At 47.7% G+C, this 14,665-nt stretch overlaps 2 protein-coding genes across 2 annotated transcripts; both read right to left on the minus strand.

Annotated features, from left to right (window-relative positions):
* Positions 1-3,248: 3,248 nt before the first annotated feature.
* LOC131211060 (protein dimmed) lies at positions 3,249-6,161 on the minus strand. Its single transcript, XM_058204409.1, has 3 exons — positions 5,781-6,161; positions 4,037-4,291; positions 3,249-3,863 (listed from the first exon to the last, which is right to left on the minus strand). The coding sequence occupies exons 1-3, from the start codon at positions 6,159-6,161 to the stop codon at positions 3,249-3,251; spliced, it is 1,251 nt and encodes a 416-aa protein (XP_058060392.1).
* A 2,807-nt stretch (positions 6,162-8,968) lies between these two features.
* LOC131210408 (rac GTPase-activating protein 1) lies at positions 8,969-10,867 on the minus strand. The gene has a single exon (XM_058203650.1). The coding sequence runs from the start codon at positions 10,865-10,867 to the stop codon at positions 8,969-8,971; it is 1,899 nt and encodes a 632-aa protein (XP_058059633.1).
* Between the last annotated feature and the right edge of the window lie 3,798 nt (positions 10,868-14,665).

Here is a 14,665-nt window from a genome sequence, read left to right on the forward strand (position 1 = left end):
TGTAAAATTATTCTTTGCCCGATCAAAGCTATAATTCCGTCTCAACTCAGCACAACTGGCCGGATACCACGAGTGATAACGATCCTATAACTTGGCTCCATGCGAAATTCGTGCACATTCCAGGACCTGCCATTGACCGATAAGAACCGCGGCAGGACATTGGCTTGACGGCAAAACTTTTCAGCCGGTTTTAAATCGTTTTACATCCCCGACAAACGCACTTCATGATGAAGAAAATGGAAGCCATCCATTCCAATGGTTCTTGCTTCTTCGCGGACGCTTTTATTCCTTAAGACGAAACGCATACATCTTATCGGCCGAGGGTTCAAGGTCACTCGGGGAGGTAGAGGGCAGCCAGTATCGTTTTTGGGCGAAATTCTTTAAAAATGCCCAATTTCTTGCCGTACAACATGATGGACTGCAGCGATGGAAAGTTGAGCCAAGAAGGTCCCGAAGATGGGCGAGAATGACAACAAGAATGGATGGTACGTAGGGTGACGCGATGGAGAGAAAAATTCGATAAATTTATTATCTGGCGCCTTTGACGAAGATACGTCCGTCGGATGGGTGGACGATAACGAGGAATCTACACCTGACGAGAGCGCATACGAGAGGAAAAAATCGAAGACAAGATTTCACGCAACCGGTGGATCCGGGAGCGTTGGGCCAATGTATCATTTGAAAAGACATCGGCATAATCGTTGGCCATCTCTATCATACTTTACGCTTCCAATGTCCTTGGAGCGCAGGCTAGAAACCTCGCTCATACTGCGAGGTGCGGATGCTGAAACTCCTTTATTCGTTTAACGGTGGCCCGTGCGTGATACGCAACGGACGCAGCTGCTTCATGTTCTGAAGGGTCATGTTTCTCTTTTCGGATGCCGATCGGATCGGATCGGTGGGGCTGCAAAGCCCACGGTAGATGGCAGTAATTGGATTTAAAGCTTGCGAAGAATATAGAAATTGGACAAAAATGGCGCAACAAAAGCGTAAACTTATCAGCCACTTCTCATGAGGGTCGCGACCTGAAGAAGTGGAACTTCGTGGAACTTTCGATAGAATGCTTAGTAGGAAGAATCAGTTTATAGGTTGATCATTGTTTCTCAAGAAGAAAAACAGACAGACTTTCATGAATTTATTGTAAAAATGATAAACTTTTGTAATCAAATCAGCAGACTTTACAGGTAAATCAAAGTGTAGAAAATCCTGCTGTACTTGTGAAAGCGGCCTATTCAGGTCATAGCAATGGGAAAGTAAACTGTACTAAAGTTATGACCTCTGCAATAGTTTGTTAAAAATCACCGTCAATTGCAGCATCAGGATAAATCGATCGCCCTGCATAGATGTAAATCTGTAGACAACCTCAGCGAAGTGGAGAGAAGCAACCCCGGAGAAGAATTCTCCCAACCTTCGCCCACCACCGTCATTCCCACGGCAGCCTTATATTGGTTCTCCTCCGCAAAAATATGCCGCCAGGATGCCCCACTGGGGACGATACATGTCTGAGATGCTAATGCGAGCGGAGTGATTGATGCTGATGTGTCGAGCACCCCGCCGAGAACGGTGTCCGGAGGGCAAGTCTTCGTTTCCAGCCGATTGGAGCCGTGTCGCCAGCCACGTCAGGATCGATAACCCAAATCGCCAGAACGGCGCTTGGCACAAAAATCGTTCCGCTGGCCGTTGTAGTGGCTTTGTGTCAATCCGATTATACCACCGCTGCCGGCATCGTGGGCTCAAACCAAAAGGGAATTCTATTTATGCCTGGCCTCTTGACGCACTTTTTATGGGTTACTTCCGCAAGAGCTGTTGGTCAAATGTGCCATTCGGACTTGTTTTCGAGGTCCTTGTGGATACCTCGGTTGGGAACTTTAATGGTAAACTACAAGTTGCATAAATTTGTCTTCAAATGGAGAATTTTGGAATGAACAGATATGGCAAAACAGTAAAATGTGGCTTTGAACAAACCAACCAGTTTCGCTATCTAGATATGCAAATCGATGAATATTTTGGCCCTGAAACCGGATCACGGATTAGAATCCCATGTTTGGAGTGGATTAGAACATTCCAGCATTCTTCTGCTTCTGTCAGCCCCCGTTAACTTCAGTGTGACAGAATGAAAAGAATTTGCCATCCCCCGTTGTTATTACGGTGGAGCGGGAAGATCACTATCCTTGGTCCGAATCCAGCCAGGCCGACAAGCCAGGCTGGAACGCGTGGGCAAAGCATGCGACAGTAATAAATCTACGGATACAAAACTGGGGCCTTCACACGAGTGTCCTTGTTGCGGTTTTTTTCTGGTCCAATCTCATCAGCCACGCTTTACTGTCCGAAATAAGAGGCCAAGGCCAACCGCGGAATGCTTGGTGGACCAAAGACTCCATCGGTCAGCGGAACCAGGCAGGATCGTAGAACACTACGTCAAGATTCCAGGTGCGTTGTGGATTCACCAGAAAAGTGGAAACGTGCAGCAAAGACAAGTCAAGAGATTTGAACACCGCACCGGTGGTTTCGGGATCGGGTGTAACGGAAGGAAAGTATAACAAATACGAAACGGGAAACATAAATTCAAATAAACAGAAACCCAAGATGGCACGCGGGGGCTTTAGTGAATGAAGGTAAAAGGTGGGAAGTCCGTTTCCGTTGGGCCTCTCCTGAGCACCGAGAAAGAAAAAAACAGCTCGAGAATGAAAGATAAAAACAATAGCGAATAAACTTGGCCACAGAATCACGTCCTGGAACCGGTGGGCGAGACGGGTGGTGAAAAATGAAGACTGAATAGAAAACGGTCGGCAAAACAATGGCCTTTTTGCTGGAGAGAGGGATTTAGCAAATCATTAGTTTTATACGAACATTCCACATAGCACCAGGCTCCAGGAACGGAAACGTGGTACTTTCGGTACTACGTAGAACCAATCCTATACACTGGCCGCTGGCACATTAATTTACATTAACTATTCAGCGTGGCCAAAATGGACGAGCATTGAGCATCCCGACCAACGTGAGAACCAACCACCAACCGAAAGACAAAAAATGAGACGCCGAATTCAGAATCACCGAAAAGATGGTGACATGGTCTGTTCTTAACCACAATGCTGAATTTTGCAACAAAAACCGAGATGAGGAATGGAGCTGAATTTAGACAACAAAAGCGTTGTGGGGCCCGTTGCAAAAGAACTTCAACTAATGCTTGCTTCAGAAACCAGCGCTAGACTCGACACGGACAAATCGGTGAAGGAGGGTCGTAGAAGTTACATCATCTGAAATGGATCCTCGTAGAAGCTGTTCTCAATATCTATACTACTGGCACTATTGTTATTGAAATGGTGGGTATTAAGGTGATTGTTGTTTATGCTACCGTGATGGTGATGGTGGCCATTCGGGGCGCCCGTCACAATGGCCACGTCAAGGGTACTGTTGGTGCCGTTGGTGTTGGTGCTATTGCTGTTGCCGTTGCTACTGACGTGGCCAGTACTTCCGCCATCGCCCAGATGGTGGTGACCGTGGTGATGCGGAAGTGGGGCGTGGTGCGTCGTGTCGTGGCAGTCAAGTACCGAGGACGCGGACGCGATGATATCGAGCGTGGTCGAAATCTGATCCACGTCCGTCGCGTGACACGGACCGCCAACTTCCGGCGACTTACTGACATTGCTCTGTAGGGCCGCAGCAGTCTCCGGGAGCGGGATCGCGTTGTGCAGCAGGAGACCTGGCGTGCCTGGCGCAAGAGCGGCGGCGGCCTCACCCTCCCCACGCATCACTATGATGACATCGGTCAGCGCGGTTATGTAGTTTTTGGCCAGCGTGAGAGTTTCGATCTTCGACAGCCGACGCTCCTTCTTGACGTGCGGTATAACCTCCCGTAAGGACTGCCGTGGCGTGCATCGATCAGCCGGGTATCGAATTATCGTCGTAGACGCGGACGGAGACATGAGACGGACAAGAGATGAAAGGTATACAGAATACTCGATGCTGTCTTAAGAGGGGTTTCAAGAATTTTCTCGCGGAATCGTGGCATCGTTTGATGACACCAGAAACTCACCTGAAACGCATCGTTCAGACTGTGCATTCGCATCCGTTCGCGTTCGTTCGACTCCAGTCGCCGGGCGTTCCGCTCTTTGGCGTTCAGTGCGCCCTTGCGGCGACGGGCCGCACTACTGCTGCTGTTTCCGTTTCCGTTCGCTCCGGGAGCCGAACGGCCACCGTTACTGCCCCGGCTCCCGGTGCGACTACTGCCGCAGCTCGTGTCATCGCTCTGGGAGCTCGAATCCGTCATGTCCGGATCGATTGTTGCTTCCTGTATTGTGTGATTGCCAAATAGAGAAGTGGCAAGAATATATTAACTCAAGCTATAAGCGATTGTTTTATATGTTCGTAACGTTATAAAGTTGCTCGGTCGATAACGGTTTATGCAAAATAGGAGGACGTGGCTCACGAATTTATTATGCTTGAACAATTGTTCTATATTAAAGTTGTTTGCCATTTTTTCAGCACTCATATTCTCCATTTTGTGAGTAATTTAAAAATTTTACTAAAATGTTAGTTATATGTTCGATTTTCAGCTTGTTCTGGAATTAAATTGATCATTCAAAATGAAAAAATGTGCATCAACATGGATTATGGTTTTACAATCCGCAGGAAAGCGTGCATCCTTCTTGGCGGGTTCTTTCCAGGCCACATAAAAGCATTCGTTACTAAAAAAAACCCGACTAGCGGACGATGCCCCTAGTGTGCCGTAAACGAATGGCTTTTTCCATCTATAAGAACGAACACAGCCTTGTGCATCGTAAACGATTGGCCGGTCACCGAAAAACCAACCGATCATAAAACGAACACCGGCAACGTACGGCTCTGCAGCAGAACCCGATGTTTTTTTCATTCGATTTCACCGTCCGAAAACGTGGACAGATGCAATATTCGTGAACCGGATTCCAGGCACGATTATCATTATGACAGAGTAAACAAACCGTTTAATATGCCGAACACCGGCCAGGACCAGGGCTACGTCACAGAATCGCACGAACCGGGGCAAGGTGTCACACCGTGTACCACGCTTAATTTCAATCGGCGGTGAGGATATCGGAAAAAAGCCGAAGCGGATTACGAACTGCCCGAAACCGGACGGGCGCATGTTCCGGGTGCGGGTCGCAAAATCGGTTGCGCTCTCGGTGCGCGATATCGATTTCAGTAATTAGAGTCGTAAAAAACTTTGTGGACTATCAGCTTATTTTTATCGTGAAATAAAACTGTTCGTCAGGGTTGGCCAGACAGGGCGTAGAATCGTGGAGTAGAAAGTAGATTGAGGATCGTGTGAACTTGCGACGGACAGCAAGTAGGAGTGAGAGTTGTGGAAAATGTAGAGGGCTTTCTCTTCGAAACGTGTAACCAGGTTGGTCCGTTGAACGGAAATTAATTTGGCGCACGTTTGAGCCAAGGGAAAATAAGTATGAATATTCTAGAAATATTTATACTAGAGTAACAGGCAGGGATGCCGATGATTTGGAAACGCCGGAATTATTGTCGAATAAGGTAGTAAAATAGTATTATGTCAAGCACCTAAAATAAACCAAGACTTCAGGTCGTTTCCCGTCGAAAGAGCAAATGGAGGTTAAGTTCTGATGATAATGGGAAAATACGTTGTGATAAACCTTCCAGCGAAATTGTATAAAATATGGAATCAAGTAAGGGATGAAATGTCCAAGAAAATACTGCTTTTACTTTCACTTTACTTTTTAAAACTCATAAAGCTTTGTTTTATGGAGATAAAACTTATTCGGGCAACTTACCATTTGCATCCGTCTCGTGGCCCGCTTCGGTCGCGAGGTACTCCGCAACATAATGCCATCGGTGTGCTCGGACAGGGATTCGGTCTGTAGCAGCACTTTCGACTGCCCTTTATCCTGCAAATCGTCCGCCAGCAGAAGATGGTGGTGATGATGATGATGATCCGGGTGCAAATGATGATCGTGTTGGCCATGCTGATGGTGTTGATGAAGCTGTTGATTGTGGGAATGCTGAGTGGTGTTGATGACGCCGCTACCATTGATGATGCCGTTCGTCGAACCGTTCGAGGCAAGCTCGTAGAAACCACTGGTATCGGAGGACTCGGCGATTTCGGCCGCCGCCAGCTGAACGCCGTGTTTGTCGTCGGAAAGATCGGAGCGCATCTCGGCAGGTTTTATAGAACGGTGTTGGAGTGATATCTGAGCTTTTATTGTTTCGTCGGTGATGTTCTTTGGCTTTCTTTCCGGATCTCTTGAACTTCTTGTAGCTCACAAATGCGATAAAATTATGGCCATCCGCAGACACTTCTGTTGCTTAGTTGATGCCTTTCGCGCAATCAACTAATGCGCGCACCCTTTCAACCTGTCAACGAGAACGGCAAACAACACATAAATTTAAGAATATGAAATAGCCACGGGTCGAAAGGCGGAAGGCGAAACATAGAAAAGAACTCAGCGTAAAAGATAAAGTATTACAAATCGCTCTAAGCTACATGTCCTTCTATGTTCACGTTTAGTAGTTTTTAGTATGCCTACCAGCAAACGGTAGAAAGTACAAGGAAAAGCAGGATTAAAAGTGCCATAAAAACTGGGAAGGCAGATGCTACAGGAAAAGCCCTCCGAGGAAACGTGACTAGCACGCTTCGCGGCAGGACAGAGATTATAAAACACTTCCGGACCAATTTAGTCCGCAATCTATTTTTATTTCATGATTAATTTGAAGACATGGCACTTTACGCGATGGGAAACCCGCACCGGACGGTTCAAGTAACGAAGGTACGCCCGGAGAGGAGCGTGGGATCAACAATTCCAAGGTTTCCGCCCAAAGGTACTGCGGAGAAACGAGTAACGGCTTCTACCGAGAACATTTCATCATAAGCATGCCGCAGGGATTCCGGCGGGTCTCGCGTAGAAAAACGTTCTGCTACCGATTGTTCGCTGTTCTGACCATCTTAATAATCTCACCAGGCTATAGGAAAAGAACAGGGATACAGATTATCATCCGGAAAGCGAGGGTCGAGCCGTTCAGTGGGCGAGTTGTGCAGAGAATCCCTCGTGCAAAGTAGGAAGGATCCGTCCGAAGGGATGCATAAAACCACAGACCTCAACGAGCAGCCAGCGGCCTTGTTCTTGCCAATCTGAGCACCATTCTTGCCTGCGGAATTAACGAGTTGCACTTCCTGGACTTGGGCGAGGTAAACGACCATGGCGATGACGATGACAGGATAATGAATCTTCATTCTGATTAGCGTTCCCCCACAATTCCTAATCCGTTGCCATAAAAGAGGACTGAGAAAAGTCCTGAGTTAAGATAATGCTCTAAATTAGGTACGTAAAATGACCGTCACATTTTGGGGAAACACAATTTAGTTTGGAATGTTTTTATGAGAAAGAATCTTTGCATATAAATGAACATAAACCACCCAATCGACACTTTTGCATACTAGCTACGGAACTGAAATATTGTAAAACTTCATTTAACATTTTAATTTCACGCAAGTGTTTGCCACGCGACTAGGCAAAGAAACGGATAAACCAAATTAAACCAGCATTTGCTTTCCATTTAAACGTAGGCAAATGATGCTGGTTACATCGTACGATAGATAGATTGCTCACCCAGAGCTGTTTCGTTATCATGTCTCGCTGTAGGGCCCCACGCACCTCTAATATAAAAGTCTCACGCAGTTGACTCACAGGTGATAATTAATTTATCAGTGGTTCACCTGAATGCTCCCAACGTAATTTGTTCGGAATTGTTGATTTGCCATAGTTCGACCATTGTCAGCAGTTTCGAGAAACGGGTCCTCCCCGACTGTGTTTCTGCTAGGGCACTTGACGAACTGGCCCGTCGAGCGGGTCGGGTTAAAGAAAACTTATTTGTTCATCGAAAATTTGGCACTGTTAGCGCCGTCGCACGTAGCACGCTGAAAAGGGTCGAACGGACAGCACGGTCACCCGGCTGCCACTAATTAAGGACATACGTGTAATTAAATTAGACCCCTAGAAGTATCGCCCCCTTCAGACGCCTCTGCGGTTCAGGATTCGTTTCGCGCCTTGCTTGGTTCTATTTAGAGTTTCATCAAAAATTTATCACTTACGGGAATACGAGGAACCGGCGTGGCGGATTGCTTTTTTGTCGTTCGTCGGAATGTCGAGGCAGCTTAGCAGTAACTGTGTCTGGGGAACGCTCCTCGTGTGTTCGATAACTCACCAGCGCAACCCCTGCCGGACGACGTCCCATCATTGATGGAAACAATATCAAGTCGAACCGAAAACAATTGGCCGTTCGCCTACGGGACGACGGCAACAAACAAACTCGTGGGGGGATGGCCAGCTGATGAAAACAAATTGAATCATATCCCGCTGAGATTATATTCTTCTAATTTAGCCAATCCACGAGCAGGCCGCCAACCTGCAAAGGGACGATTGTTGGTTCCTTCGGGGGATTCTCTTTCGAGAAAAGTACGTTCAGTGTACGATGCTGACCATGGGTTGATGTTTCTTCGCCGAGCGGCGTCGTTCATTGTCGTCGTAAAAGCGACGATATTGAAACGATGAGACGAGAGAAAAAAAACATTCATCATCGATGAAGACCCACGCTAATGGGAACTGGAAGGTCAATACACATGAAGTATGAAATTTAATCAAGAAATTAATCATAATTCTTGGCAGCAAGGAGTCGGCACTGCGGAACCACCTCCTGCGTACGATGGAACGGTCCAAAGCAAAACGCAACGCTCTCAAGGATGGGGTTAGTTGAAAATTATGTTTATTGTTAAGGAAAAAAGAATACAATTAACAATATTAATATACTATGCTTTTAAGTAACCTAAAAGTGAAAGCCTGTTGCAAATTTGTTCTTTTATCATTTAATTCGAGTTTCAGTTTACGAGTTCAATTCGCACATTCGAGTGTTCATCCTACAGGAAACGTAAATCACCAAGGAGGAAGAAAGCCGTACTGCCGTTCCTTCAATTCTCCTTAGATGTTCGATACGGTGGCGTCGCGTAGTACTTTCTATCTTTGCGTGGTCGACGCAAGATTGGTGTTTCCTGGTATCGCGCCTTATCAACCATCGACGGCTGCTGACCGACGTTGCGCTGCGTGTTGGGCGCGGGCGGTATATTCTCTACGTCGGTATTCGATCCCGTTTGCAATGTGATGAACTGGCTCCAGTAGTCCGTGGCGATGCTGAGCATCGTCTGCACAATGCTGAACTGTACAATCGTTTCCGCGAACGTATCTTGCATGCCAAGATCAGGGCGCGAGTAGCCGCAGATGGTGGGCCCGAAAACGCGTGACAAATTGTCCACCGGCATCATGGTGGCCGCCGACTGAGCCACTCGCTGAAAGTGCAACATCAGGAAGGCAAGGGTGTCCCGGTTCGCGGTCGGCATGCGCTCTATGATCTGGCACATCTGCTCCCGGACGCGCTCCTTGTTCGGGCTCGGATTGTTGGCAACGATGCGCGAAAACTCGGGCAGCAGTGATGCCGGAATGAGCGGTTCACGCAGCGTACGCAAAAAGTCCTTAATGCAACCGCACAGCACATGAATGTCGAGTTGCCCGAGCGCAGGAATGGATTTGCCTCGTAGAAACTTTTCCTTTAGCGTTCGTACATCTCGCTCTGCACCGGACATCCGGTAAAGGCCGACCTCGGCAAGGCCACGATTTTCGATCTCGCTCACACAGTGCACGATCAGTGCGGGAATGCGAGGGCTCGACGAAGGGCAGTAGTCTTCAAGGAGCGACAGGGCCCCGGGAGCCTGCGGCGTCGCTCCTGCTGCGGTGGCCGCGACCGTTCCACGGCGGGCGGATCCTTTCGCTTGCTGCGGAGCACACGGAAATGATATCTTGTCGCGGCAATAGCTGTGGAAGTTTGCCTTACACCCACGGCATCGTAAGCCGTTGCTGCCGAAACGGATCCGCTCTTGGCATTGATTGCAAGTGTCCGAAGTGAGGAAGGTCTTACCGCACAGATCGTGCTGCCGTTGGATGATCGCTTTCGTCGGGGTTTGCTTCAGATCAACGGTCGGTGCAACATTAATGACAGTGGCCGCTGTCGAGCTCGGCGACGGACAGCTGGATAGTGGAACCGCAAGGTGCTGCTGCTGCTGTTGCGGTGCCGTTGTGCGGAATGTAGATTCAGCGAGGATGGGCCCACCGTCAATGCCTGTCGGCACGCTAACCTTGGCGTGGGCAATGATTTCTCCCTCTACTCCAACCCGACCGTAGTCTTTCGTAGTTGCTGCCGAATTTATTTCTACCCGTTTCACTTCTGGTGGCTGGGGACTCTTAAAGCTGTTGTTGTTGTTCGTGTACGAAGGTCGGTGCTTCTTCCAGGTCTTTCGCTTTGCCTGCACCTTCAAAGGCTCAAGTAAATCGTCTTCCGACTGTGTAAGCGACAGATCGCACATAAACGATCCGCTTGAGTTGAAATTGTTTTCCATTTCGCGGTCCAGGTGGCTGTGGCCATGGCGAGATTTGCGGCTAGGTTCCGCCGCATACTGTGCCAGCCGGACGCGGGTCTCGTCGCGCAGGGTTTGCTCATTGCGCACGATATCAAACACGGCCATCATCTTGTGTTCCATCGTATCGCACTCTTTTTCCGCCAGTCGACGGGCTTTCGACTCCGTTTCAAGCAGCTTACGGGCATGGAATAGTTTCGACTCCAGGTTCGATATGCTGCGCAGCGCATTGTCCTGCTCCCGCTGCAGGCGTTGGGTTTCTTCGGTCAATTTCAACCACTGCGTCCGGCATTCGTCCTGCAGCTGGACGAAGCGCAGAAACTCTATTTCGGCCGCCCCGTCACGCAGTACATCGCACGAACGCCGCAGCTCGTCAAATTGGGCCACCAACGATAATTCCATCACAAAATACCATCCAGGTTCACTTTCCGTTACAGCACAAATCAACGCGTCCTCGCGTCGGACGACAACTTTCGAATGCGAGCCGCCGACCAACCGTTGGCCTCGGTGCTTCGGCGGCTGTCAAGCAGCTGTCAGTTGCGAACGATCAACTGTCAACGGCGGCGGGCGGCTGCTTAAGATCTGTTGGCCGTTTTATTCAAAATATCTTTGTTTTGTTACACGTAGACATCTTAAAAGAAATTATGTTTCACTCTAAAAGTAATATTTTTTAATTTATTTTTTCCTTTCTTCTCGTACATAGATTACGATTACGAGATTACTCATTACGATTTGTATTTTGGGTAACAGTGTAGTTGTGAAAAAATAAAAGGTAATCGAGTAAGTAAGCACACTAGTTTGCAAAATACAACTTTTTTCTAGATCATTGAGATGGTAATTCATTTGAATCATCTAACTTTCGATTATTATTTGCTACGATTGTTGATTAAATTGATTTAAAGTCGTCGGTGGCATTTTTAATTTGATTTACTTGCCTTTAATGCCCAAGCGCAACATTAATAATTATTCTCTTCAAACGCTGTAAATGCTCAATATGAGAAACATGAATAAAATGAAGTTTTTGTTAAATACTATTAAAAAACAGCGTCAAGCACCGGTGAAAACGTATCCTCTGTTAGAGCCCCTATGCTTAACGTACAAGTTTTCAATCATCTCCCGGTTGGTTTTGATTGTCCCCGGAATGTTCTTCCGACGTGCACAATCAGCGTTGCGATGCAATGAAAATTAATAGTACAATTATAATTTCCCACCGAAAGCCAACCTAACCAGTCCACTAAGTGGCCGATCCGTCATGAGAGACAGTTGGCTTCATTAGGCACAATTAATCGTACCACGAAAAACGTGCCTTTGATTCGCCTTTCGTGGGATGCGAACTTCGGTCATCTGCGGACCTTCGGTCAGAAGGGGCGCCTTCGACTTCGGGAAAGACAGAGCATATTTATTTTGGGAAACTTTCGCCTATCTTTCGCCAAGGATGGCCTTTACGGGCAGGGTAGGGAATGCTGGTGTTTCAGGGAAAAATGATCCTTATTTTTCAACCGCACATTCTGGAAGGAGCATCTAGATTCTAGAACACCGTGGAACGGCAGTTAAAAATGATTTGTTTGTCTCCGTCGTACCACAGGAATGGTACCTGTGGATTTTTTTTGTGTTTTCATCAGTACCATGGGTTTAGTTGAAACTCGGAAACTGAGGGTTAGGAAGTTAGCGAAAATTTGTGGATTTACCCGCTCGAGCTATCCTGTTCCTTTACACACCGTGAGATCAACACGAACTGAAAATAGATGTACCATGTGCAAACATCTCTTTTTATTCTCGTCACACCTGAGAGGTGAACGAAGAATAAAATTCTCGAGCTTCCATGAGGCGCCCTCGCTATCAACCGACCTAAACCGGAGAGGCTCGAATTGATAGTACTTTACTCCAACCCACTCACAATTTGTTTGATTTGATTACGCTCTTAACATTTGGGATCCGCTGCTCGCTGGGTAGTAAATTGGGCTCTGGTATTATTATCAGCAGGTACGCGCTCAACCGACACCGGCCGGATTGATGCGTGGAAATTTCATGGCACAAAATCAATTTTCCATTCGGTGGGGCAATTTCGGGCAGCTATTTCGCGTGGAAAAGCACTTCTTTGCCGTATCAAAAGATGAACAGCCACGTTAAAAAAAGAGCGAATAATCAAACCATTTCGTCGATTCAATTTCACCTTCGCGCCTGGAGGATTAAAGGGAGATATTCCATAAACGTGTGCACAATAAAAATAGAGACAGAACTGTTCTCGCCTCTCATCGGCACTGTTGCGCTGTGATGAACGAAAAAAAAAAGAAAATGAGTTAGACAGAATGCCAATTTTATGGCCAGCTTTGTAAAACATTACCCATTCATCTCAAGCCCTTGACGACGTTCTAAACACGTGTGGTCAGCAACAGAAAATAGCTTCACCCTCAGAGAACCACATCTGTTGGCACTTACCGATTACGAAGCAGTGCCGGCCATTACGGTGGACCGAGGCCATCGTATTACCCTTGCCAAAAAGCGCCCAGGATATGTTGCCCACTCCGGTGCAGCGCGAATGTGCGTCAAACCTACGCGGGTAGCAGACTCCGGTTTCTGGCGTCGGAACGAAGCAGGATCAGCTATGCGACCGAGCAGCCGAATCTCTGAAGAGATTTCGAGGTACATTTACAAGATATCATTGCATTGGCCAAGCCTACAGCACTGGCGCAGGTTTTACAAATAATAATCCATTAGAATACCCCGTACATAACGGCTGTCTGCCCTTGCCCTATAGTGTCCATTATCATCGTTGCCGGTCCGTGAAAGGATAACCAATAAAGCGAGTCGTTAATACAAAAACTTTGAAACCATGTACAGCCGCTCTCGGTAATAATGTCGCCTTCCCGTTGGCTCTGGAAGCTTTTTTACTCAGATCCGGTAGCCGGCGTGGATGATTAATTTAACTGTAAGCTGATGGAGGTATGCTGCCGTACATTTTCCTGTAGAGAGGCGTAAATTACATTTGATTTACAGTGTAACAACATAAAAGTGTGATCCAAACAGTTTTAAATCCAATAATTCGATCGTTATCATATTTCAACAGAAACTCATCGCGCAGTTTAGTTATGGCCAATAGCATTATAACTACTTTCAAAATGTATAAACGAACCATGCCTAACCCCATGTCCACGGGATGCTGCATCGTTCGTTCGTTATTGTTCTTTGCCTGGACTACACCATCAACAGGGCTACATTGTTCTGGTTCTCGTTTTGCGGTCACCAGCAACCGTGCTTTGCAATTTAGCCTCGCGTGATTTTTTTCTTAATTCTGGTCTACGGCTTGCGTTGGCGTGGGAAGCTGCCGAGGACGAAACATCCGGGACATCGTCCGTTCGCCGTTCGCGTCGGATAACCACGATGACGGTCCGCGCGAATGCGGTCCTGACCGACCGGCAACCGGATCCGGTCGTGGCATAAATCATGCCACGAACGCCACATAAACGTGAGCCCATGTCCAAAGGTCAACCGGGATCGTGGCTTTTCGCAGCGCGAAGTCGAGATCCAGGACCGGGGAACGCTATTCCCCGGCCCCGGCCCGCGGGAAAGAGTTCAAGGGCGTCGGATTAGGGTAACTTCTACCAGCAGGACTAGCACCGGGAGCATGGTCGGGACCATCACCGGGAACGTGCTAAATAATGTCCATCGAAACTTTCGGGCTACCAAGTAATTTGCCAAGTGGACAACGGCGGTGCAGATAATCAGCGTGCCACGCTTTACTCTCTGATTAGCTGGTCGCGAGTCGTGAATAATCCTACTCCGGGACCTACGAAACCTGCTCCCATAAACGCTGGCCGGGATCTCATCATCCGTGTTGTGGCGTGAGAATGGGCGCAACATCCTATCGGTCGCCTTGTTAACGAAACGGCGTGCGAACGAAAAATATTATGTTAATCGCCGTCCTTGTCCTGTGTGCAGCTGGCTGCATATTCATCGCCATGTGCGCCCGTCTTTAGATTGTTTTCAAAAATTCTACACCATCCCCGGCGGGACGCCAAAGAGAACCATTTAGATGCCATCGGTAGTGCATCGGACCAATTTGGAGAGACGTCCACTGATTGCCACCACATATTGGCCGGTTGATCAGTGCTTCCGTTATTATCATTATGCCAATGGAAGAGATGTTGAACACTCTGAACGATAAGGTTTAAGTCCGTGACGAAATCGCCCGTCGCCGAG

The sequence above is a fragment of the Anopheles bellator genome, chromosome 2 (assembly GCF_943735745.2).
Source record: "Anopheles bellator chromosome 2, idAnoBellAS_SP24_06.2, whole genome shotgun sequence".
Taxonomy (NCBI): domain Eukaryota; kingdom Metazoa; phylum Arthropoda; class Insecta; order Diptera; family Culicidae; genus Anopheles; species Anopheles bellator.

Coding starts and splice junctions, on each gene's coding strand:
- LOC131210408 (XM_058203650.1), bottom strand. CDS start 10,867: ATGGAATTATCGTTGGTGGCCCAATTTGACGAGCTGCGGCGTTCGTGC.
- LOC131211060 (XM_058204409.1), bottom strand. CDS start 6,161: ATGCGCTCCGATCTTTCCGACGACAAACACGGCGTTCAGCTGGCGGCG. Junction 4,292..5,780: donor CCACGAGACGGATGCAAATG/GTAAGTTGCCCG, acceptor CACACAATACAG/GAAGCAACAATCGATCCGGA. Junction 3,864..4,036: donor GTCTGAACGATGCGTTTCAG/GTGAGTTTCTGG, acceptor ACGCCACGGCAG/TCCTTACGGGAGGTTATACC.